At 27.6% G+C, this 27,347-nt stretch overlaps 3 protein-coding genes across 3 annotated transcripts; all 3 read right to left on the bottom strand.

Annotated features, from left to right (window-relative positions):
* Positions 1–483: 483 nt before the first annotated feature.
* Positions 484–3,359, bottom strand: LOC100037496 (allene oxide synthase 3-like). Its single transcript, XM_004230795.4, has 3 exons — positions 1,921–3,359; positions 839–1,328; positions 484–767 (listed from the first exon to the last, which is right to left on the bottom strand). The coding sequence occupies exons 1-3, from the start codon at positions 2,783–2,785 to the stop codon at positions 656–658; spliced, it is 1,467 nt and encodes a 488-aa protein (XP_004230843.1). The 5' UTR covers positions 2,786–3,359; the 3' UTR covers positions 484–655.
* A 5,197-nt stretch (positions 3,360–8,556) lies between these two features.
* On the bottom strand, positions 8,557–10,586 carry LOC100736436 (cytochrome P450 CYP74C4). The gene is given in 3 exon segments (NM_001398674.1): positions 8,557–8,776; positions 8,866–9,355; positions 9,563–10,586. Coding segments are annotated over 3 exon segments (1,485 nt in total). The 5' UTR covers positions 10,446–10,586; the 3' UTR covers positions 8,557–8,664.
* A 9,874-nt stretch (positions 10,587–20,460) lies between these two features.
* Positions 20,461–22,212, bottom strand: DES (divinyl ether synthase). Its single transcript, NM_001247598.1, has 2 exons — positions 21,308–22,212; positions 20,461–21,159 (listed from the first exon to the last, which is right to left on the bottom strand). Exons 1-2 carry the CDS (start codon positions 22,192–22,194, stop codon positions 20,610–20,612), a joined length of 1,437 nt encoding a protein of 478 aa, NP_001234527.1. The 5' UTR covers positions 22,195–22,212; the 3' UTR covers positions 20,461–20,609.
* Between the last annotated feature and the right edge of the window lie 5,135 nt (positions 22,213–27,347).

The following is a 27,347-nucleotide window of genomic DNA, read 5'->3' as shown; positions in this document are numbered from 1 at the left end:
AAATTTTTTAGGCGACTTGAAATATGGGGAAATTAAGCAAAAAGCTGTAAATTAAAAGAGTTATAAACAAATATTACTTTTATATATATACTCCCACTAAATAATATATATATAGAGAGAGAGAGACAGAGAGAGAGAGAGTTAGGTGAAATTATCTTATTGTTAGCCCATTTGAATTTTTTAGGCGAATTGAAATATGGGGAAACTAAGCAAATATGTTGTAAATTAAAACAGTTATAAATAAATATTTCTTTTATAATCATACTCCCACTAAATAATATCAATGCAATATATATATAAATTTAGAATCAGTTAGGTGAAATTATCTGTTCTAATGATATTAATATAATATATGATACTGATTTAGTATTATTTAGGTAAAAATTATCAGTCTTAATGAATATGATATATGTTGTATTTTTTAATTTATTTTGAGAGAATAAACATTTGTTAAATTACTTTGAATTGGGTATGAACATGTAATTATTTTGAGTTTATGCTCATTTAAGTAGTTTCACTCATTAATAATTAATTACAAACTTTAGAATAATTATAACATCATTTTATATTTAGATTCCGTGCAATAACAACAGAAAAGATCTTAATGCTACCGGGGAATGGGACAAATCAATTGCCTGATTTTATATCGAATAATTCATGTCGTTTTTTTGTCCAGAGTCTTGAACGTTACTGATGATCCAAATAAGAATTTATTAGACTCCACAGTAAATTTGTCGTAACGCATGAAAAATTCCACCACCAACAACCTGCGTGTATACATGATTAATATTATGCCAGTATATATAAGCTAAACGCGATAAATCAAAAGATTATTAACCTGCACAACAGCACAACCAGATCTTTGGCGGGGCTTTGTTTGTTATCTACCGTTGGATCATCGGTCTCTCTTGCATTTGACCAATAAACATATTTTAACAATTTTTCTCCTTCACTACCCATAAATCTCTCTGCAATAAACTCTTCTGGATTTTCAAATATCTTTGCATCTTTTGTTGCAAATGTTTGATATCCAAAAATCATTTCACCTTTTTTAATCAAAAAATTTGAATCATGACTTTGGACCATGATATCTTGTTTGGCCTTACCGTACTGGAACGGCAATGGAGGTTCAATTCTCAATACTTCATACACCGTTGATTTAACCAAACTCATCTTGTTGACTGATGATAGAGTGATGGACCCACCTTCTCCCTTGATGATCGTCCTGATTTCATTTGCTAGCCGCGTGTGTAAACTCTTACCTGCACTGGCGACCCACTTGATCAGTGATGGGAACACAACTTTCATCCCACCATAAGCGTTGAACCCTGAAATAAATTCACTCAATTTGTCTAAGTTTAGGTTATAGTTGATGGTTGGTTCTGAATTCCATCTCTACTACAGATTCGGACGTGAGAGTTTCTTCTCATCCAGCTCCTCGCAAATAAAAGGATTCAAAAAAATTCAATTGCAGAAGAGCCGTTTTCAAGTAGTGTTCGATCGATTACGTATTAATCAATATTCGATTGATTGGTCTGAGGTTATTGACAAAAAAGATTTGTCTAAGTCACTCGTTTCTTTTTGTCCAAGTCACTTCTTTTTTTGTCCAAGTTGCTTTTATTTTTGTCTCAAATTACATATTTATTTATCGAGAAAAACATTAAAAATATCCTTAAAACTATGTAAAAGGAATGAAAATGTCCTTATCATTTATATTTTGGCTCAAAAGGATATTTTTGGACCAACAAATTATAAATGGGAGACATTTCTGTTCCTTTTACGTAGGTTTAAGGACATTTCTGAATCAAAGTAATGACTCTAGAGTCATTTTTGAGCCAAACTGAAAACGGAGAACATTTTTATTCCTTTCACGTAATTTAACGGCATTTTTGATCCTTTTCCCTAATTTATTTGATATACCTGAAAGAAAAACTAAGTTGTGGCAAGCTTCATCTCTCTTGATCCCACTCTTCTCAATTTCACTCAGTATACTTCCAGCATGCTCGCTAAAAGCATCGTAAAGCTTCTGGTAATTCGATTTCACTAGACAAAACGGTAATGGAAAAGTATGCAATATTAAATCTTCCATAAAATTAGGCACAAATTTTAGACCAAGAGTAACCAATGGAACCAACTGAGGCAACATCCATTTATCAAAATATTTTGGTCCAACGTTTCTTGTTGTCTTGTCACACAACAAACGAAAAACAAAATCAAACGACATTGCATCGCTAATGTCGTTGAAATTTGCTTTTCCATTTTTAGATATTTGAATTTCAAGATTTTGAAACAGGGCAGAAACAGAGGTTTCAAATATAGGAATAGATTGTGTATGATATTTTGAGATTATAGATAAATAGAACCCTTTAAGTCTTGCATGTTTTGGTTCAGATGGATCGAGAAATGCACAAGGACGATATCCACCGAAGAAATTAGTTGATGGCATGTAGGTGCCATCAAGAACGTTCTTTTTTTCGACTTTTGAATTGTCGAAAAGTATGGGAAATGTTTTGGAATCAAGAAGAGCGATGACTTTGGGATTTTTAGCGATGAATGGACCTGGTGGCATGTTCGTTTTGAATACAGTAGAATTATATTTTCGAGATTTTGTACGGAAGAATTCGTCTGTGCCGAGGTTGTAGAAATAGTCATATCTATCTTTAATGGCTCCGAAGAATGGGAAACCATAATCACCTGGGATTTCTCCAACTGGAAGACTCGAATTAGAATATTCATCGTTTGAACAGTTGGAAATGGCGGGAGATTTGGAGCAAAAGGAAGACATTTTCTAAAAATAAGAGAAACAATCCAACGCAAAGTATTGAAAATAACTATAAACTTGACGTGTGTTGTTAGTTTTATTATTATATTATTAATATTCTAAAAAATATATAAATATACTGGATCATCGAAAATGACTTCACCATGAAATTACTTTTTTTGCATTTATAGCTTTTATAGGAAATTTTTTGGGAAATTAAATTTAATTCTTTATATTCTTAGAGATAAAGATATGAGCTAAATTTGAGATGAAAAAAAAGAGAGGTGGTAAAAATAAAATTTAATTATTTTTTTCTCGAACAAACTTTTAAAATCTGGACCTAAATATTAACTTGTTGCTCTAATTGACAAAAAAAAAACATTTTAAAAAATAATAAATAAGCAGATGAGGCTGAAATTTGATGGGAACTTTTTACATTGTATTTGTGCAAGATTAATAGGAATTTTGAAAAAGAATGTAAGCACTTTATAGAATCAAATTTAGGAGAAAATAAGATGATGAAAAAGAAATAAATGATAATAAAAGAGCTAATTAAAATTTAATTAGCAAAAATATTTCATGTGGGATATAAGGGTATAAATAATCACCATTGGTATTTGAAGAGTATATATATCTATGAATAAGCCAAGAGACTTACCGTGTTTTTCTTTAAAAAACTGAAATCTTACTAGAACGAGCTAAATATTCAAATATACATACAAACACAAGAAAAACACTACGCAATTACTACACAACATAAACAGAAGTTGTCAATATATATTGTCTTTCTTTCTTTTAAGAAAAAAATAATAAAACAAGAATTTTGAAATAGAGAAATTAACTTGAGAATGAATAAGATGAAGAAACGTTACATTTCTAAAATACTTAAACATGAAAGGATACACTCTATTACTATTTTGTAAATTACTTCTCAATGGTGTAGTAGACGAAGGCCACACGTAAATAAAAATATGAGAGGACAAGATCATTTATTCTTTATTATTTCTTCAAAAATTGATATTCTTACGCTAAAAAAATTAAAGTATTGCTATGTATTAATAAATAGTTCTTCAACTTTATTTATATTTAAAACTATTTATAAAGAAAACATAAGCAAAAAGTATGGAATTTCTGAATTTTCTAAATTGATTCGTCGTTCACAAATTTACATATGAATACCAAAATAAAATCCACTTTTATGAAGAAAAAACAGATACAATATTGAAATAAATAAAAAAGATTGAAGGATGATTAATAAACGATCCATGTATTTACGGTTGATAATAATTTTCTTAGGTATCCAAAATGTTGTCTAATTTAAGAATATAATAATATATATAAATAGAAGAATGTGGTGGAAGTATCAATAAAAACGATCCTAGCCTCTCATTTTAATTTTGGTAGTTAATATAAAGAAAAGATAATGTGATAAAATAATTCTGTCAATTATTATATATTATTTTAAGAAAAAAACATATAAAATCTCTCTCAAATTTAGTCAAATAATTTAGCATTTAAATTATACAGACATTTAAATATCTTCTTAATATTGAAGTGAATGACATGAAAATTCTGAGAATAAAATCTTTAACTTTTTTATTCCTCAAGAATAATCCAAATTTTTCTACACCTATTTAATAAACATATCTACAAATCATTAAAGTAGTCAAATACATAAAATTACCAGCTTATATTTAAATGAGGTAGGCATGCTAACTCCCTTTTATAAAAGGCTAAAGTTATTTATCATCGTTTAAAGTTGTCTGCTTTGTTCATTTAGACATCTTAAATAAGATTAGTAGTTATTCTCTCTATTTGGTATTGTTTGTCATTATTTTTATTTTCAGATTAAATTATAAAAATTTTGACTAACATTTTAAAATATATTTTTTTTATCATATTAATATGCAAACAATTGTAATTTATAGTACTTTTCACATAATTTTAGAATATCTATTTTTTTTGTTTAAAATATTAAATTAATGTGATGTAATTTAACTTTGCAAATTAGTCAAATTGACTATCAAAAAGCACAACATGACAAATAATTTCGAAAGAAGAAAGTATTAAATACTTTAATATTAATAAATATATATATCTATTAAATACAAAACAAAAATTAACTTTAAAAATAATATGCGCGTGATTCAAAAGGTCTAAAATTAATCTATGTCATGTGTCATGTGGATCCAATCTAATCATAAAAAATAAATTTTCAATTTTAAGAAATAAAAAATAAAATCTTACCATTAATAATTTAAAATGTTAATCAAACTGAAAGAAAGAAAGAAAAAAATTGTCCCCAGCCCAACTAACCCTTTGGTCTTTTTCTTTCCATGGCTCACCACTGTCCTCCGCTTTCAGCTCATTCAATGCAAGATCCAATTTTTTCTTAGGATAAATAATCGGTGTCAAAAGTGAATTCAAACATAGATAATCTGTTTAATGTGTTCAGAATTTTAAGGGTTGGACTCAAGATAATTTGAATTTGGTTTAGTCTCAACCTATTCAAGCATAATCCATTTGAATATAATCCTCAATTGAACCCAATTTAATCTTCAATTTCAATCTGTTTTAAAAATTTTTTTGTTAAGATACGTTTCTATATTTGAGGTATAAATTATTAGTATCTGCTTAGCATTTTTTAGGGTTTATTTATCTATTTGTTATTTTTAAAAAAATTAAAAAATTCGAATTAAAATTTAAATCGTGATTATAAAAGTTAAATATTAATATATTAAATTATTGAGATTAATCGATTCAAATTGGACGGGTCAAAATCCAATCTATTTTAAGCCCAACCCATATGAGCTCAAAGTAAACTTTAGCGGGTCAAGATCCAATTCGACTTCTATCACAATCCATTTTAATATGTTCAATTTCAACTCAACCTGTCCATTTGACACCCCTAGTATAAACAATGGGATCAAACATAATATAAATAATGAAATATTATGATGTACGCGTGGCTTAGCGGAGTGATGTTTGTGAAAAATAAATTAAGTTAGTGAACGAGGGCGAAGAGAAATTGAAAGTATCAAGTTATTTTCGTAGAATTCTCTAATATTACTTTAATAAATTTATATTTTAATTTAAGTAGTAAAATTTGCTTAAAATAACCGGAAATAAAAAAACAGACGAATGTCGGCCAACTCTTCATTCTTCTTACAAAATTAATCCGTAGATTTAATTTTCTTAATATAAAGAATTAAAAAAAATACAGAAGTTTGAGAACGAAAAATGGCGGAAGAAGATGTAGGAAAAGGAGTGCAGAAAGTTTGACCCAAAAAAAATGGAGAGGAAGACTATTACTTTCTTTTGCTGATCAAGAAATCATTTTTAAATTTAAAAAGTTAGTATTGTAAGTGTTAATAAAAGAAAATAGATCCAAGTTTCTTGATAATAAAAAATATATTATTTGGATCTGTTTACTGGCTTAAAATATGTGAGTTTCATATTTATTGTCACACCCATATTTTGTGTTTAGCAGGTAAATATTTTATATATTTTAGGTGTTTAATAAATAATAGTGTTGATTGGATTGTCTAAATAAATTATGCAGACAATTTTAAGTAAGCGTTAATGACTTAAGCCTTTATAAAATATGTGAATGAGAAAAATTAATATTTTTTTATCGAAAGGACAAATTATATATGAAGAAGGTGGAACAAAGTTTTGAGTGTTTTTCAAATTCTAAATGCAATTTCAAGTTAATTTTCGAATAAAATGAAAAAACTTTAAAAGAAAAAGGTAAAATTCTGAGTTGTATTCAAACATTTATATTGTGAGCACGAAAATAAAATCTGAGTAATACCACTGGGCTAAAATATGAAGGAAAAAAAACACTCCAACAGAGTATATTGAATTGGTTATTATCTTATAAGTGAAATTACAACATAATATGCGAAAATTCAATATATATGAAAATTCGAACTAATATAAATATTTACAAAAATATGCCTGAACAAAGAAAAAAGTAGCCGTATGAACTTCTTTTGCAAGAATTAAACTACTTAAACAATAAGATTATATATTTAAAACTAAATAACAGACAATTTAAACGTGAAAATTTTCATACTCTCAAGACTATACATTTTCTTTGACACTTATAATTAAAGATGGAAAAATGAGTCTAAATTTCTAATTAACTTATTTTTGAATAGAATAATTATTCAATTATTTTAAAACGAGTTAAAAAATAAATAAACTTATAGTATTATTCATCATAATATATAATATATGAATAACCATGAATTTCTTGATGAATGTTTGGTGATGCATTTTAAAGGTGGACTAATTCCACGATCCAAAATACTTACAAGTAGCACTAAAGATTAATGATGAATAAGAACCCTATTAGTCGTCAAGTGGAATAGGAATAGTCAATTTCACGTTGTTTTGTCACTTTCCTGCTTTTATTTTATTTATATTGAAATGCACGTGTTTCACCTTTTTGGTGATTATATTATTTTATTAGAATAAATTGTCTAAATAATGTCAATATTTGGTGTATCTTTCAAATGTATGTCGTTTCCTACTATGTTAATGTAAGTCTAACGAGTTTTTATAACATAATCTGTCGATAATTTTTTAAAAGTTTTTGCCTCAATTTTTACTTTGAACCCTTTAGCTAAATTTTATTCATTTTAAATATTTCAAAAAGATCCCCACTGTATTATTTAGAGCTAAATGAACATACAATTTTTTTTTTCTAAAATAAAAACTTTCATACTTTTCATTTTATTAGGTATTTAAAAGTCTCTAACACATGAACTTTTCTTTTAAGCCTTCCTTAGCTTTAGCTTAAAATTTTGATTCAACACTTCAAATATAATGACTTAATATCATGGTTCGTTTTATATGCTTACTTACCTATTGGCAACTTATTCCTCAAATAACACACAGATTCATCAGTGTTTACAATTCGGACATGTACTGGAAAAACTATGAGTTGTTACATACACTCAAAAGAACATCAATTATTCCCTCCATTTATTTTTATTCGTCACAATTTAAGTTTAACTTGACATATTTATAAGAAAATAATTACAGATATATGTATTTTATCAAACAATTCCTAAGAAATAATTTCTTAAAAAATGATTTGAAAGATGAGTATTTAATATTGACGTTAAAACATAGGAAAAATTTATTATTCTTTTCTTTGTATGTCAAAAGTGTAAGTAAAAAATAAAAATCTATTTTAAAAATAAGTGACAAATAAAAATGAATCGAGAGAGTATATGTTTAGTTATCGAAATGAGTGTTTTATTTGAAATAAATATTTCTATGTCCAACAATATTTGTCCACTATTGGCTTTGCACTCTTTTTTTAAAAATTATATATATAGAATGATAATTTTATTATATCGCTTTTTGAATATAATAACTATAATGTCTTGAAAAATTAAATATAATTAATGTTATGTAAAAAATTATCTATTGATTTTATAAAATGAACAAATATTATTGAACATCTCAAATAATATAGCGAATAACTATTATTTAAAGAGAAAGTAACTTTATCAGACATGTTTGATATGTGGTATCTGAAATAGGCATTAAAGTAGATTTCCAAAAGATTTTGATATCTAGGAAGTTGTATTCCAAATTTTCAATCATTTGGGTTGAAGTTGTACGACATTAACTTTTTTTTTCTTACGACTTTTACTGTTTTCATGAATCATGAAGATTAAAGTTTTTTTAGCCTGAATGTTTTCCAACATGTGAATATTGTGAGTAGATTTATATATATGAAATATATAAAGGTGTTGGTTAATAATTATTGGAATCAATTCAGCAATAAAAAGATATAATTAATTATTACATCCACTAAATTCATCAGTAATACACCAACAAACGTTCAGAATAACCACACCTTGGCTAAGTGAAGATTAATCAATTCAAATCGCCTTTTTCTCCAATGTCTTGAAAGTTATTAATGGTCCAGCCAAGTATTTACTTGACTCCACAGTAAATGTGTCGTAACGCATGAAAAATTCCACCAACAACAACCTGCATGTATACATGATTTATTAAAGTTAAACAATAAACCATTTAATATCGTGTCGGTATATATAAGTTAAACTCGAGAAAATATTAACCTGCACAACAGCACAGCCAGATCTCTTCCTGCACATTGTTTGTTATCGACCGTTGGACTATCAGTTTCTCTTGCATTTGACCAATAAACATATTTTAACAATTTTTCTCCTTCACTACCCATAAATCTCTCTGCAATAAACTCTTCTGGATTTTCAAATATCTTTGCATCTTTTGTTGCAAATGTTTGATATCCAAATATCATTTCACCTTTTTTAATCAAAAAATTTGAATCATGACTTTGGACCATGATATCTTCTTTAGCCTTACCGTACTGGAACGGAATGGGTGGTTCAATTCTCAACACTTCATACACCGTTGATTTAACCAAACTCATCTTGTTGATTGCTGATAGAGTAATGGACCCACCTTCTTCCTTGATGATCGTCCTGATTTCGTTTGCTAGAGGAGTGTGTAAACTCTTTCCTCCACTTGCCACCCACTTCATCAGTGACGGAAACAGAATTTTCATTCCACCATAAGCATTGAAACCTATAAATGAAATGTCAAAGCATGTATGAATTAGTTCGGATAGAATGGACTAGCCTATATTAATAGCTCTAAATGTAAGGTCAAAATGTAACTCAACCTCTATCATACAAAATCAAAATCCCATAAATTTTCAAGAATTGAAACTATAAATATAATTTAACTGAGATCTAGCTAAATCAAGAACTCCACCCTGTAAATTTGGCATACCTGCAAGAAAAACTAAGTTGTGGCAAGCTTCATCTCTTTTGATCCCACTCTTCTCAGCATCATCAAGTGTACTTCCAGCATGCTCGTTAAAAGCATCGTAAAGCTTCTGGTATTTCGATTTAATTATAAAAAATGGCAATTGGAAAGTATGCAACATTAAATCTTCCAAAAAATTGGGGACAAATTTTAGACCAAGAGTGACCAATGGAGCCAATTGAGGCAACATCCATAAATCAAAACATTTTGGACCAGTAGTGCCAAGTTTTGTGTCAAGGGGATTTGTGTTGTTACACAACAAACGAAAAACGAAATCAAACGACATTGCATCACTAATGTCGTTGAAATTAGCTTTTCCATCTTTAGATATTTGAATTTCAAGATTTTGAAACAGTAGAGAAACAGAATTTTCAAATATAGGAATAAATTGAGTATGCAGTTTTGAGATTATAGATAAATAAAACCCTTTATGTGTTGCATGACTTGGTTCAGATGGATCGAGAAATGCACAAGGACGATATCCACCGAAGAAATCAGTTGATGGCATGTAGGTGCCATCAAGAACATTCTTCTTTTCGACTTTTGAACAGTCGAAAAGAATAGGAAAACTTATAGCATCGAGAAGAACAATGACTTTGGGATCTTTAGCAATAAATGGACCTGGTGGCATGTTCGTTCTGAATATAGTAGAATTATACTTTAGGGATTTCGTACGGAAGAATTCGTCTGCTCCGAGGCTGTAGTAATAATCATATCTATCTTTAATAGCTCCGAAGAATGGGAAACCATAGTCACCTGGGATTTCTCGAACTTGAAGAAGTGGTTTACAAGATTCATTGTCTGAAGAGCTAGCAATGGCCGGATATTTGGAGGAAACTGAAGACATTTTTTTTTTTTTAATGTGGGTGTTGAATTTGGGAGTTTGTATTTAGTACTTATAATAGAAGGAAGGAAGGAAGGATAAAACAGATTGTCCAAGCCTCATAAGGAGTCCATTCATCTCATTAACCATCGATATGGAGGATTGTCCAGGCCTTATAAGGAATCCACTCATTTCAGACGGGCTTTGCGCTCTGATACCATGTGAAATTTAGATCTTAGGCATAACTCACGCCCCAAAAGCTAATTCAAATTGAGGAGGATTGTCTAAGCCTTATAAAAAGTCCATTCATATCATTAACCATCAATATGTGAACATATAAAGTCGACCAAATCGATGTTTTATTTATTTGACCTATTCAGTAAAGCTTATAGAAAATTGAGTAATTTTTAGTTGTATATAATAACTTAAGAATTTATTCTAAAAATTAATTTGATAAAGTTCTTCCATACTTTATAAAAAATGATTATTGAAAATAATAATCTCAGTAATAATTTTGGTACAATAATGAAAATATGAATGGTTCATCTATGAATTTTAATAAAGTAAACGTTAGCTCTTCGGTGGAGGTGGAGTTTGGTAAGTAAACGTGAATAAATATATAATTTGGAAAATATTCTTTTTAACTTAGATATGTGTTTTTTGTCTTAAATTTCATTATTAGCCTTCTTTTAGAAATAAAAATCAGTTAACACTTGATTACGACTTACGAGACTCCTTATTATAGAGTCTATTTTTGGGATATTGTAGAACAAAAAGATAATAAATACACGTCACAAGACAAAAAATATTGACAATCTTTCCTATGTCATATAAATATTTGAAGTCATTTTCATTAGTTTGCAAGTTTATTTAATAAAATCCTTTTCTATACATACTTCTTAAAATTAAATTCGATTTGTTTATCTTACTGAAAATTGATAGAAACAAGTAACAACGTATAGTATAAAGAAAGAGTAGGATTGCAAGCAACAGAGTCGCAATAATAATTAAATTTATATTTTGATTTAAAAATACTCTTTAATTTAAGAATTATTCTAACACAAGAAAAAAAAAAAATTAACTTTTTAATTGAACAATTCAAAATGGGATCTTATTAGTTTCCTGCACAATATTAATCATCATGTGTATCCCACTAAGTATGATCAGTAAACCATTGTTTAATGAATTATTAAGAAATGCAAAAGGGCAATAATATTAGTTTATATCGAGGGAAGAATAAATCCTCGTTGATCTAATAACGACGTAGACAAGTTGTTTTTAATATTAATGTTCTAAGTTTGACATTGTAATAATTATGTCTTAGAGATGCTAATAATGTTAGTAGAGAAGATGATACACAATATTTTAAAACTAATTGCGTGGTCCTTTTTTAATTTTGTTTGGGGGAGTGGAATTTTTTTTTTTCCCGCACTACTACAAATATCTTTTGTAAATTCTTATTTCAGATTTCTCAAGTCTCAAACATATATAAAACAATATAAAATCATAATTGTGGTATCCACGTATTCATTAAACTTAAATTTTACTACTTACTATCCGGGGCTTAGTCTCAAATTATCTCTACTTTTACTTAATACGTTTTTTTAAGAAAATATTAATTAAAATATATAATTTTAGATTATTTTATCCTCATTTATATTTTAAAATATAATATCTCATTACATTTAAATAATTTTCAGTCAGGATTAATTAACACTGTTAAGTTTTTTTTAAAAAAAACAACTGAGGACAATCACATTTTAGCAGTCTTTGAAAATGTCTCTCGTAGATAAATGATTTATCGAACTAGTTGATTTACACCATTTATAGTGTTTAATATTTGTTTTAAGCCTAAATTAAATATTTTGAGTTTTATCTTATTTTTTAAAAAGATTTTAAAACAACAAAAATTGAGTCACATTAAAGGTAAGTTTTATTTTCAATTTATTTTAAAAAATACGTTTTTCTAATATTTAAATTTAATAAATAAATCAATATTTCTTATTTTAACCATTTAAATTTCTTATACTTTTATTAGTTTAAATAGTTAGCTAATAAACTTTTATTATATATATATATATATATATATATATATATATATATTCATTAAAAAACTCACTAACCTAAACTACCGATACACCCATTTTTCCTACCCTCGTTTTCCTCCACCTACACACTTACCCCCACTTACACGCCACTCATCATACATGGGTCCGTTTGGATGAACTTAATAAAAATAGCTTTAAAAAAATATTTTAAAAAATGTTGAAACTTATTTTAAAATAAGCAGTTATCTGTTTGGATAAAAGTGCTGAAATTGCTATGCAAACGTGAAAAGGAAAAAATGGAAGAAAGAGATGTTAGGGTTATGTGGGTAATTTTGGAAATTGTATAAAAATATTAAGGGCAAAAAAAGATAAAAATGTGGTCAACTTAAAACAGCTTATAAGCTAAAAAAAAAACATCTCTAATCCAGTTTTTTTATTTTTGGCTTAAAATAAGTTTTTTTTGAACTTAAAATAAGTTATTTTGAGTATTGACAAACAGCTAAATAAGTTAAAAGCAGCTTTTAAGAGCCTGTTTGGCTCAGCTTAAAAGCTGGTCAAACTGACTTAAAAGCTGATTTTTGACTTATTTAACTGTTTGACAATACTCAAAATAACTTATTTTAAGTTAAAAAAACTTATTTTAAGCCAAAAGTTAAAAGCTGGGGTAGGGGTGCTTTTTTTTTTTTTTAGCTTATAAGCTGTTTTAAGTTGACCACATTTTTATGTTTTTTCCTTTAATATTTTTATACAATCTTCAAATTACCCATATAACCGTAACATCTCTTTCTTCTATTTTTCCCTTTTCACGTTTGGCATAACAACTTCAGCACTTTTATCCAAACGCATAACTGCTTATTTTAAAAATAAGTTTCAGCACTTTCAAAAGTACTTTTTTAAAGCTGTTTTTATTAAGCCCATCCAAACTAGCCCTAAGTCAATTCGACCAGCTTTTAAGCTGAGCCAAACAGACTCATATACTATACATAACCCAAATTCCAAAAATAATAATAATAATAAAAAAAATAGAATCAAAACTCACGCTGAAAAAAAAAAAGATGCTCACATATTATTTTATTCTTATTTCAATAAACAAATCACTAAGACATTCACACCTTTTCCTTCTTTTTCATTATTTTCCATACCAACCCAATATATATCCCTCATAACCTACCCAAAAGAAAAATATTTACAAAAATATATTCAAAGGTGTAATGATCGAACTTAAGTTAATATTTTACGGTATTATTTTTTAATTTGAGGTTAAATTTTATTATATCTTTTTTATCATTAGCGAATTTTTATTTTCATCAAGGGGTTTAAAAAAAAGAGTAGTGATTTGAACCCCTAAACCACTAAGTTAATCTCTAATCTTATATTCAGGATGTTCAAAATTGATATATAAACTCAAAAATTCTTAAATATATAACGTAATTTTTTGCCGAGGAGATTTGGGTGAATCCCCTCGACATACTATAGGTCCGCCTCTGTCTGTAGCTTAGATATGAAATTTGATGTAATCATATGATCAATTTGATGTCCTATATTTTTGTTTGAAATGATTATTGAATTACTTTGTATCTCTATTTAATGAATGAGGATAACACTAATGAATGATTAGTTTTATTTATTTATTTATTTATTTTTATTCATTTTCTCTCTTAAAAATGAATCGCTCATGGTGGCGTTCGCGTCTTTGATTTATATGCCAATAATAATAAAGTAAGGATTATCATGTACAAAAAGTTATTTTTGCTTTTATTTAAAAACAAAAATAAGATTATTTTAGCAATTATTTTATTATTTTGTTGGATTATTAAGACATTTCAATATGTGGATGCTTAATTTTAACGTTAATTTTAAGAGTAAATAAGTTAAAATACATAAAATGATTCAAAATATATTGTGTCCTAGAAATTTAGAATTATTTAGGTTATTTGATTTTTGTTATATGAAACAAATATTTGATTTTAACATTGGATGAACTTTAATTTTAGGCACGTTAAAATATTTGTTTCAATTAAAAATGAGGTTGCATATATTTTTTTAAAATAACTAAAAGAAACTCAATGATGGAGAAATACATCTTGTCCAAAAATATATAATTAACTTTCATTAATTTAAAATAAGTAAGAGCTAGTAAGCGAGATGCGAAGAAGACATTTATGCTTCAAATGTCAAAATTCAGAATGCATTTTATGCATCTAGATTGAGACCAATAAAATTTCGACAATAAAATATGTGACAAGTTGTACCATGCATGTAACAATCCGTCCAAAAAATAACTTAAGATAGTATAAGTTGATAAAAGTGGTTGTGCTAGAATCACATGATTAAAGGGTGCCTCATATCTTTGTTTCGATCAACATAATTTCTTACCCACAAACAAAACAAATACTCATCTCTTTTTTATTAGGAATTTAAAAAGATGATGATCGAAACATAATAACTCAATTCCAAGTGACAACTTCAATCTAAAAATTAAATTAAATAATTTCTTTTCAATATTGTCACTTAATTTGAAAAAAAAAATGGTTTCTACATAAAAAAAAAAGAAAAGAAAAGAAAAGGGGTGTGATACCTCTAAAACTTAAAACAGTATTAGATCTAATGACAATTAACTATTATCAAATAAAATTTTAGCACGTTTTGTTTCTGTGCATAATTATTATTGCTAAAGACTGTTTTCTTATAAAAAAAATTTCATTAAAAATAAAATAATTTTTTTTAATTAACAATTTTTTGAAAGTGAAAATGAGAGTGTAATTTTACTTATAGTTGATGTTCATGGTGTGATTGAAAGAAGCCCAAAAAAAAGGGCACTATCCCATATGCATTTTGCTGTTTTTGTAGTTGATGGTGTGTATATCCCATCATTCTGAATTCATGTGTTTTTAAAGGAAAAATGACAGAAATTGGTGAGACTGAGACATAAATAATAAATAACATCACCAACTCTTTTGCTCATCATTTAATCAAATAATCATATCTTTTACCCAGAAAATTGTTTTTTTCTGTTTGATACTCTACCGATCATAGAATAATAGTATAATCTGTATATCAGAACTTGAATTTTCGGATTACAATTTAGATGTCGGATTTGGGATTTCCAAATCTTACACATTAGCCCAAACATAATTCACAATTAATATTTTCTTTTTTAGTTTTCGTTCATTTCGACAAATCAATAAAGATTAATCTTGTAAAGTATCTATTATATTATCAATTGATTACTTTCAAAAAATGTAAAAAATATTAAGTTTTTAATTATCGCTTCATAATTAATAGGATAAAATTGCTATATCTATTATTGATTTCTTAATAGATATGTCATTTAAAAAATGAACAAGTAATTAGGGACAGAGAGAAGAAAGAGTAAAATAAGTGTATCATTTACCCTAAATAAATATTTTTTAATAGATCTTTATTTTATCTATTATATTATTTTAAAATGTCCAATTTATAAAATGAATGAATAATTTACTGTGCTCTCTAGTATTGAAGATTATTTATTTTATAATATTTAGATAATCTAATAAATGTAATTTGATAAAATTATCTCAATTATTTATAATTTTTTAATTTCTATCAGAAATCAGTAATAAACAATTATTGATGAAAAAAAGGAAAAATGACAGGGTACCAATTTTGGGAAACAACTCCCATTTGTGACGTGGAATATTTAATTTAATTTAAAGATTCGTCGCACGTACAATCAAATATCATACCGGCTAAATTTTTTTTTATTTTATTTTTTTGGTTCAATAATAATTATCCTCTATATTATTTAAAGATATCTAACATTATTTTATTTTATGAATTTAATAAATATTTTATATATAATTTTTAATTTATTTTATCATTAATTATAGTCATTTTTTTCATTATATTTTTCAAATATTGTATTAACTATATTCAAAGAATGAAATACTAAAATTATTTATATATTTATTAACAATAATTTTTGAGCTAATATTTCAGCTTTCTTAACAATGTGCAAAGTCAATAGCGAACAAATATTATTAGACAAAGAATAATTTTTAAAAATTATGTTATTTGATGTACAATCATTTTTGAATTAATATCTTACCTTTCTTTTATAACTTTAAAATCATTTAAATATGAATTATATTCACATAAAGTTACTAAAATAAACATTCGTTTTGTAGAAAGTTACTCAACTTTCATTTATAACCTAAAAGTAGCTCAATTATAAATGATGTATCTATAAAGTCACTTATATTGATGTCACATTAGAAAGTCACTCAACAATTTAAATATGTTCCGTTAAATTTATTGAAATACAATTTTTGTTTTAAACTATTTTTTTAAAATATAATAAAATGCTCATTTAATTATTTTATTAAATTTTGTTGAAACACAATTTTTCTTTTAAATTAATTTTTAAAAATATAATAAGACACTCATTTTTACTTATTTTATTATTTTTTTTAAAAAAAATATTATTTTGGTTTGAACTATTTAAAATAAATAAAAAATGATTATTGTGTATCCAGTACAAAAATAATAAGTTTACGCCTCAACAGGCAGTCTGTTTAAAAAAAAAAAAAAAAAAAAAAACGAAATCGGAAATGATTAATTTCATTGGCATTCCACCTTTATGCTGGCAGTACAACACATATATAATATAATAAAAGCTTAAAAGAAGTATCTTATTAATTTTTAAGAAATTAATTTTTTTTAAAATTGTTTTCCAACAAAATTTAATAAAATAATTGACATGAAACTTTTTTAAATTATTTTTTCAAAATTTATATTTCAATTAAAAAGAAATTATTTAAATTAACCGAGTGACTTTCTAAATGAAATATCAATAATTGTTTGATTTTGTAGGTAAGTATTCATAGTAGAGTAACTTTACCGTTATAAAAGAAAGTTGAGTAACTTTCTATGAAAAAAATTATTAGTTAAGTGACTATATGAGATATTAATTTAATCATTTTAATATGTCTGTTTAAGAATTTAAATATCACATAGGGAAATTTATGCGCATAACTAAATATATACTAGTTAATTTGTTAATATAGTTATAGCATGTTTTAATCATAATTCGTGATCTACTTTTAGCTAATATCATGCGGCTCAATTTTTTAATTTTGTATAATCCGCACGTCTTCATAATTTGAAATTTGTGTAATATAACTTGTATAACTTTTGTATAATTCAAAATTTGTATATATAACTATTTACACTTCTAATGTTTATAATTGTATAAATTCGTTATTTCGAGTTTATACAAAAATAATTAAATTATACAAATATATTCATAAATTCTACAAATTCACCAATTATACAAACGAGATAACTTAAACTGTAACTACTATCCAGAAATAAATAAATAAACCATAACTATGGAGAATAGTTAAGTTTATTATAGAAGCTATACGCAAAAGTTCCCAATCACCTAAAAGGTCATGAAAAAAGATAATTGGGCTTATCACATAGCCCAATTGAAATTTCACTCTTAAGTTCTATTCTTTAACATCCATGACCCAGCCCATGAAACTGCTGGCACAACAAGTACGTTACACTTTCAGCTTTGACGTTAACGACTCTAAATATATCTCACAGAAATATAGAGGTTATTTTTGATCAATCTTGACTCAAGTAAAATAGATCAACAAAAATAGAATATTATTATTCTTATACTTATCTTGGTTTACAACTTACTCATTCCGCAGAGTCTTGAAGCAACAATAATAAGGTTGCAACGGCCCATTTTTTAAATAAGCCGAAGTAGGTGGATCAAATTGGGTTGAGCTAATAAATGATTTGTCCAAACTTTGAAGGGTTAGAACTTACAAAAACTTTGAAGGGTTAGAACTTACATATATATTATGTTTTTATGAGTTAATTTTGTTACCTTAGACACAAAGTTTTTTTTTTTTTAAAAAAAATGAAGACATTAAAATTTATAATTTCAGATATACGATAAGTTTATAAAGGGAGTATTGACTTAATTAGTTATATGTCACGTGACTAGAAGTTCATGAGTTCATACTATTAAATGATAAAACTTGTCATTAAAGATGAAATGAGAAGCTTACTTATGTTTAAATTATTTCTCAAAAAAGATATCTTTATTGTTGAAACATAGTAATAAGGTAACAGTTATATCTCAATAGAGAATTTGTTGATTAATGAGGTGAGTTGATGATCTACCTAAAACATAAGTGGAATAAAATGATCATACAAAAATTTCATATATTTTAAGCACATAATAAATTTTATCATCTTTCTAGAAGAGTTAAGCATAGGTAACTAAAATAATTTGTATTTGACCGCAGTTGGGATAGCCTCCATATAGGAATCTTAATAATGTGCATAAAAGATTTTTCTCAAAATACACATAAAGATAATTAAGTCTTTTTTTTTTTTTTTTGTTAAGAGAAAGTAAGTCATCCAAGATAAAATATCCACAAGCACGACTTTTTCATTTTCTAAAATGTACTATAATGATATTTTCTATATAATAATGATACAATTTTTATATGATTTTTCCTTGAAGACGATTGTAATATTGATCTCTTCGTCTTATAGAATTAAAGTTTTTTTTAAAAAAAAAATACTATTAGTAGTATTTTGAAATACATATATAATTTTTAAATTATGAATTTACAGATATTTTGTTTGATACCAAAAATACTAATTTTGCTAGAATTCATTGATGCTAACATAGTTCAAAGACTAGGAGATTTATGGAGACCCATATCCACCTTGGTCGACAATCTCATCTTCATGAGAATTACGTGAACCTCCTCCCTTCCCGAAAGAAGGCATCACCACTCATAACTAGTTTATCGGTTTGCATTTTAGAGTTTCTTTTTACATTTAACTCATACATCATCGAAGCTTGTTTCTAGCATGAGATAGTCATAGCTTATTAGATGATTTCTCATCTCTTCTTTACGTATCAAGTACTCTTTGAAATTCTCAACTTTATCTAGATATGCCCCTTTTTTAAAGTCCAATTCAAGAAATGAAATAAGTCGTTTTGTGGCGGAGTAGCCGACTTAGTGTTTACATTGACATAGTAGCTAGGGAACGTCATGCATGAAAGATGCACCACATATTGCATTGTTTGCCTAACGACAGAACAATTCACTATTTCAACATATATATATATATATATATATATATATATATATATATGGAAAAAGACCTCATATATATAAATAAGACATAATATATCTATTGGATCCTAAACTCTTAAACATGATTTCAAATTTTAACTTATGACCTTCAATTTTTATAACGCACAAACAGATACTTTATCTATCCAACTTTTAAATAAATTAACACATGAGTCGTCCTACATGACATAATACATGTAAGACACTACGTAGGACAAAAAATGACATGTAGGATATGTGTGTCTATTTATTCAATTTTATACAAATTTAAGTATCTATTTGTGCACATTCAAAGTTGAACAATATGAATATAATTTGAAGCCAAATTAAAAAATATATTTATATATTATGCCTCGGAAATATATGTGTAAATTTTGCAAGTTGCACTAGTAGTCCATCTTGGAACTTTAATAGTAATCTTTTATCGGTGGAAAGAAAAAACAAAAAAACCTAGGACCCAGGTTTACAAGTCTTTGTCAAAGACCTGCCGAGAAAGTGACAGAGTCAACAACTTTATTAATAATACTAATATAATAATGCAATACAATACACCAATATACTAGTACATATACACTACTACTACAACAAACAAATGATAATAATAATAATTTCGGTAAAAAATTTGTTAGTGGAAGACATGCATTTGAAATTTATATTTTAAAATAAATCTTAAATTTTTAGGTGACTATAAATTATTTTATCAAAAAAATCTCAAAAAAGAGTATTTCTAATTACGAAAAGATAAAAAGCTCTTTTTTTAGATAAACTTTAAAAGAAAAAAGCATGACATAAATTGAAATAAAAGAATTAAGATATATATCCACAACCTGTAATATTCAATTTTGATCCGATCTAGAATCAACGTTTATTCATTTGAATCATAAAGAAGATTTACAACAAAAACTAAATAAATACAACCAAAAAAATAAAATAATCAATAAGAGAATATGCAACGTGAGCGGGCACACACAGTTTGATCACATAACAAACTATTTACTTGCTTTAGTTAATGTGTTGAACGCAACATTTGGTGCACGAAATAGAGGTGTAATTTCCAGGGTGAATGTATCGTATCTGATGAAAAATTCAACCAATATTAACCTACCCAATAGGTGCACCAAATCTTTGCCTGGACATTGCTTGTTATCTGGTGCTGGACTCTCTGTTTCCCTTCCATTAGACCATAGGACATGTTTCAGCATTTTCTCACCATCATTCATGAACCTATCAGGTACAAACTCATCCGGGTTTGCGAAAATCTTAGGGTCCCTACTAGCCATGGGCTGATATCCAACTACGAATTGTCCTTTATTGATCTTGTAAGATGCATCGTGGCTTTGAACCATGAACTCTTTCTTCGCCTTACCATACTGTAATGGTACTGGTGGGCGAAGTCTCAATGTCTCGTACACTACCGATTTGACCAAACTCATTTTGTTAATCGCTGATAATGTGATTGCACCACCTTCTTCTTTAATAACACTCCTGATTTCTTTAGCAAGTTGTGTGTGTAGACTAGCCCCTGCTTCGCCCACAAACCTAATTAATCACATGAGAGATGAAAATAACATTTTAGATGAGATGGTTACACACTTCAACATGGTATCAAAGCAGAATAGAATAATCAAGTGTGTTCTGTCTAACTAAATTTTTAGATGAGATGATTACACACTTCGACATTACTAACCTGAATAGATGAGGGAAAAAGGCGTTCAGCCCCGCAAACATATTGATCCCCACGAGAAAAAGAATGTTTTGTACAGCTTCTTCTCTTTTGATTCCAAGTTTTTCTGCTTCATCCAACATGGACACAGCAGACTTGCTAAATGCATCAACAAGTTTGTTGTAATCACTCTTTATAAAACCAAATGGTATTAAAAAATTATGGAAGAGCATATCTTCTATGATGTTAGGAAGTTTCTTGGCGCTCAAGGACGGAATTAGCTGTGGGAAAAGCCATTTACGTAGATGTTCTGGTCCTTGAGCGCCAAGAACTGTATCAGACGGATTTTTCTGATCACAAAGCAAACGAAAAATGAAATCAAACGTCATAGTCGGAAGCAAAGCATTGAAATCTGCTTTCCCCTGTTCAGTAACCTGTTTTTCGAGATTATTAAAAAGATGATCGGATAACGTGTTTCTGAACAGAGGAATGAATAAGTTATGTCGCTTTGCGAATGATGATAAAATGTAGCCTTTTAATGCTGCGTGGTTTGGATCTTTGGTATCGATAAACGCGACGGGACGATAACCACCGTAGTATTCTTTACCAGGCTTAAATGTACCACCAAGAGTGTCAGTTTTATCAATGAGGGAATTATCAAACATGCAAACAAAGCTATTGGCATCTAAAAAGGCTACCAATTTGTAGTCATTAGATGTGAATGGACCTGGTGCCATGTTGATTTTGACAACAGTAGATTTGTATTTTTCAGCTTTGTTATGGAACCAAGCATCTTCACCTTGGTTATAGAAATAATCGTATCGATCTTTAATCGCGCTAATTATAGGGAAACCATAGTCCCCTGGAATTTCACGAATCGGAAGATTTGATAGCTCTGAATAAGAAGACATTTTTCTTAACAAGTTTTGGTGTTGTTATTTTGGTTTAGTGAGTTTTATTAACATTGTAGGTGATGTATTTATAGAAATTTTTTGAAGAAATAATGTCAAAGGTTAAGTAATTTTAAACAGGGTATTCTATTACATTATTCTAATAAGTACAAACAGCAACTTACAGGCGGCTAAGAAAACATTGAATTCAAAAGTTTGATCATTCAGAGCAACCAAAACACAACACATATAAGTTGTAATTTTGTATTACATGGGGTTGGATGGTACATCAAGTTGCTTTATGATAATATAATAATTTGATTTCTTGCGTATACATAGGCCATAAGCCCATAGCATTTAATTTATCATTTATTTAATTACTTAAAGAGTAAAGTGAAAAGTTTGAAATTAAATTAAGATACGAGAGGGAGAGAATTTGTATTTTGAAATTAGGGAAACGAAGCTTCAACAAATAATTAAATAGCAATTTTCTAATGTGATTCTAGAAGAGACTATTGAAGGAGCAATAACTATATCTATAATATTTTATAAATTTCCGGTTCGTAGTAGAAAAAATTGCCACGTTAACTTCTTTTTAAAAAAGTTTTGTATCAGTTCTAATGGATTATGTTTAATTTGAGTAGAATTTTTTAAATTTCTATACACTTTCTCTGTTTATTTCTAGTTGTTATATTAAGTTTTTTGAAATCAATTTGATTAATTTTTAAAGTTAAATTAGATTATATTAGTTTGATATTTCAAATAAATAATTTCGATATTAAAAACCTCTACAAAAAGTACTATAAATTACAATTTGTTGCATATCATAATAAATTGTTAGCTAAAGTTTTTATAATTTATTTTACAAAAGGGAAACTATGACAAATTAAACATGAGGAAGTATATAATTATATATATATTCGTTTTCACCCAAATGTAAAGTTTCTACATGTTGCGAACACGACTCTAATGCTTTGAGATATTATTAATTATATTAATTATGGTTCCAAATTTTAATCTTACTTTGACGGATAATCTATACGAAATCATCAACAAAAAGAACAAATATTCTATCAATTAGTCAAGTAGTATATATTATCATGCAACCAACCCATGTTTGATGTCTCTCTTTTCATGTGTCTACACATGTTAATTATGTTTAACTAAATAAACTTTATTAGGCTTGAGTTTGGTTTATGGTTTTATACCAAAATCCAAAAAATAATGAACCAACCTGAATCTATAAACATGCATAACATATTATTTTTTATAAATAAATTTCAATATCTTATATACATATGTTTTCATCAAAATTTTATTTTGAAAGTAAAAAACATTCAAGATAGAAAACATTTATCGATAGGTTTCATGTATATGAGTGACTGTGATAATTTTTTGTGAAATTAGGAATGTCATTGCCTTTTCATTCTAAGTCAAATGGTGAATTTTGAAACGTTACTCACAGTAAATTTAGTTCTAGAAAGTTATATTTTGTAATGTTAATTGTTCCAACTATTTTTTATTTTGAATGAATTACTATCTTTTCCTCTCTTTAAATGATTTTTCTTTAAATCGAAATTGATAACAATCAAATTGATAAATAAGCGCGTAGCTACACTATACTTTATTTCATACCTTCAAATAAATTTACTTTAAATCTCGAAATTTAAAATATATCATATAAATTTGAAACATAAAAAGATTAAATATTTTTTTTTATTCTTATACACACACTCGACAAATAGTACAATATATTAATATATATATATATATATATATATATATATATATATATATATATTAAATGAGTCATTAAAAGCCCCATTTTTCATTTTTGACAGTTAGAAACAAAGATTTTCCTCATCGGAAATTAGTGAAAACATAGGTTATAAAATATGATTTTATTTCATTCATTTTTCACCAATGAAAAAAACATGGAGAAAAGCATATTCTTATTAAAATAGTGGAAAATATTTAGCACTAATCTTTCTTAACAATTCAATTAAAAAATATCTATTGGACCTTTTTTCTCGGAAAAAAATATGTATCTTTTAATAGTGTTTTAAGACTTTACCTACTTCTTTCTTTAATTAAAAAAAAATAGGAATTTTCTGTGAACATATACGTTTTGTTTAACTTAATGGACTTGATAATGTAAAACAATTTGGCCCCATGAGATATATAATTGAAAAAAGATCCGATATTCTTAATCCAAATAAATATTTTAAATATGCTCGCAAAAGTATAAAGATCCATATATCTTAGTTTATATCTTTATTATCAATTTAAATATGTTTTTAACCATTCAAAAATAATGAAATAAAAAACAATAAACTATCTTAAACCGAATTAAAATTCCTTTTATTTTCATGTTTAATCAATATCCACGTAATTAAATCAGTATATTTTCAGAGTAAAATTTCCTTTTAAATTCACTGTTTCATTTTTTCAAAATAAAAGACAAGGCAGTACATGAATAACAATTAAAAGAACACATGAATAGGATATATAAGACATATTATAAAGCCATAATTTGAATGATGAATATACCTTCTGTTTTTTTTTTTTGGGGGGGGGGGGTGGTGAGGGTGGGTTGAATTTTCCTTTACGATAAAAAATATAACTCTGCAACTTCTAATATTGTAAAAAGGAAAATCCTATCTTTCTTCCTGTTGAACGTCAAAAATGACGACATGGAAATCGAACTTCCATCTAATATATATATATATTCATACTTATCTTTTTTTTATTCGACAAGAGAAAGTAGCGGGACCTATGATCATTTAAATATATCTTTTTAACTTGTTAGTATCTGGTATTTATATCTTTTAATTTGATATTGTATAAATAGATATAAAAATTTATGTAAAGTTATATAAATAGAAGTACATATCGTATACGATATTTTACATTATGATAGATCCTACGTGGTGTATCAAATATCTATTTATATATGTCCAATGTGAACATTATAATAATAACAAAATTAAATAACATATTTTATATTATGTCTTTTATTACCACATATTTTGTTTCATCAACTAGGTCTGCTTATCGATTTTTTAATTGTTTACATGATACAATGTGAATACTTCTTTAAATAAATTAGACAGTACTTCAACTAATAGCTGCTTATTGAAATAATTAAATGGATAATTTCACTTAATGATTTAATTTATTGAATATCAATTTTTAAATTTACTTATTCGCTAGCTAACCTATAAAATATTAATTTGTTTAATAATAAATTTATAATTATCAAACGATTATCATACGTGTATCAGCTAACCACTAGTCTTTATGGTACTTTTTACTTCAACAAACACATCTTACCAAAAAAAAAAGAAAGACTTTTAAGCAATAAAAAGATCAACTGGATAAATTGATATAGATTTTCAACTAATTATTCCAGTTTTTCAATATCGAATCATAACATCTTTGTCAATAACTCGATAAATTATTGTACTCTCTTCATATATATATATATATATATATATATATATATATATATATATATATATATATATATAGATAGATAGATAACTTGATCTGATCTATTCTTTAAAACAAAAATACATGATTAAAGATTTTTATTGTTTTACAACTTTAGCCTTTAGGTGTTAGAACTAATAAAGAAAAAATATATGACTACTCTTATAATGGTAAAATATTAAATATGCTAATATCTATGGTAACTCTTACGGAGTTAACAACTTACTCTGTAAGAAAATTCAAGGGTACTAAAATCTTTTAAAAGGCATTTTGGAAATTTTACAAAGAGATCAAGATCTTGAATACTTCGTAAATTGATGGATTATTCATATAGAGAGGTCAAATCTAAATCATCCTAATTCGAGAAATACGCCACTAACAACCTCGAATTATGAATAAATCCTAAGAGAGTAGAATCAAAGGATCAACTGAATTGTATCCGCTATTTTAATCAAATAAAATTTTATTTTTTTATATTTTATTTGTATGATTTATTTATTTTTCAACTGTTTAAAGTTTGTTGCAAACAAATTGACACGCCTAGTAGGACCAAATCTGCCCTTCATCTCTTCTCTCTTAAATCAAGTCTGAAAATCTGAAGCCGCAAAGGTGGAAGAATGAGTACTTCAAGTTAATAACAGATAGTATTAAATAAATAATATTACATAATATTAGTATTTAATGTGTACTAATACAAGTCCTATTAGGATTAGTACTCCTTAATCCTAGTCTTATTAGGATTAGTACTCCTTTCTATATCTCCTATATATATCTCCCATGTATTCCCTTATTAGGTTAACACTTCAATACAATCAATATTCCTTCATGGTATCAAGAGCCAGAAAACCTAGATCTTCTTTTCTCTAGGTTTTTTTTTTCTCTCTTTAGGGCACAGATCGTTCCCTATCTTCTCTTGGGCGGCGACAGCCATGACAACCGAGGTGGATCCTCTCGATTCACTTCCTTCTGGCATTAAACTCCTTCTCAGGCATCTTCATGCCCTGATTCCCGAAAAATTATCAGACATAAATTACCCTACATGGAAAATCACCATTCTTACAGCCCTTGAGGCCAATTACCTTCTCAAATACGTCGATGGAAGCACAGAACAGCCACCGGAAGTCGTCACCGCCACGGACAAATCAGAAAAAACCAATCCGGCCCATGCCGCCTGGAAAGCCGTGGATGGCCAGATCCGATCATGTTTGATTGCGGTCATCTCTCCCACGGTTCAAAAACACGTCCGATCCTACACAACTGCTTCAGCCCTGTGGACGGCACTCGCAACACGCTATGCATCAATTTACCTCTCTCATATTTTTCAATTACGTGATCGTCTCCACACAATTACCAAAGGCACGAAAACTATGGCGGAGTATTTAGACGAGGTCTCCACCATCATCACATCCCTCGACACCGTGGACGAAATCATTCCCGAAAAAGATCTCGTTATGTGCGTCGTTCGGGGGCTCCCATCAGCTTGCACCTCCATTAAACAGGCGGTTCACATCAGTCCAACGCCCGTTGACCTGGATACTCTCTCCTCGTGACTAAAAAGTGAAGAAATCAACGTGGATCTGGAGAGCAAACTTCTTCTTCGAGAAGCCACTGATATGGAGCCGGCCACCGCCCTCACCGCAAGCCAAAACTATCGCGGGGGGCGTGGTGGCGGCCGGCAGGGG

This window comes from Solanum lycopersicum, chromosome 1 (genome assembly GCF_036512215.1).
Source record: "Solanum lycopersicum chromosome 1, SLM_r2.1".
Classification (NCBI taxonomy): Eukaryota; Viridiplantae; Streptophyta; class Magnoliopsida; order Solanales; family Solanaceae; genus Solanum; species Solanum lycopersicum.
Note: the sequence above shows the minus strand (reverse complement) of the source record. Positions and strands in the feature narration are given on the sequence as shown.

Coding starts and splice junctions, on each gene's coding strand:
- LOC100037496 (XM_004230795.4), bottom strand. CDS start 2,785: ATGTCTTCCTTTTGCTCCAAATCTCCCGCCATTTCCAACTGTTCAAAC. Junction 1,329..1,920: donor CAACTTAGTTTTTCTTTCAG/GTATATCAAATA, acceptor AATTTATTTCAG/GGTTCAACGCTTATGGTGGG. Junction 768..838: donor CTGGTTGTGCTGTTGTGCAG/GTTAATAATCTT, acceptor GTATACACGCAG/GTTGTTGGTGGTGGAATTTT.
- DES (NM_001247598.1), bottom strand. CDS start 22,194: ATGTCTTCTTATTCAGAGCTATCAAATCTTCCGATTCGTGAAATTCCA. Junction 21,160..21,307: donor TTTTTCCCTCATCTATTCAG/GTTAGTAATGTC, acceptor GTGATTAATTAG/GTTTGTGGGCGAAGCAGGGG.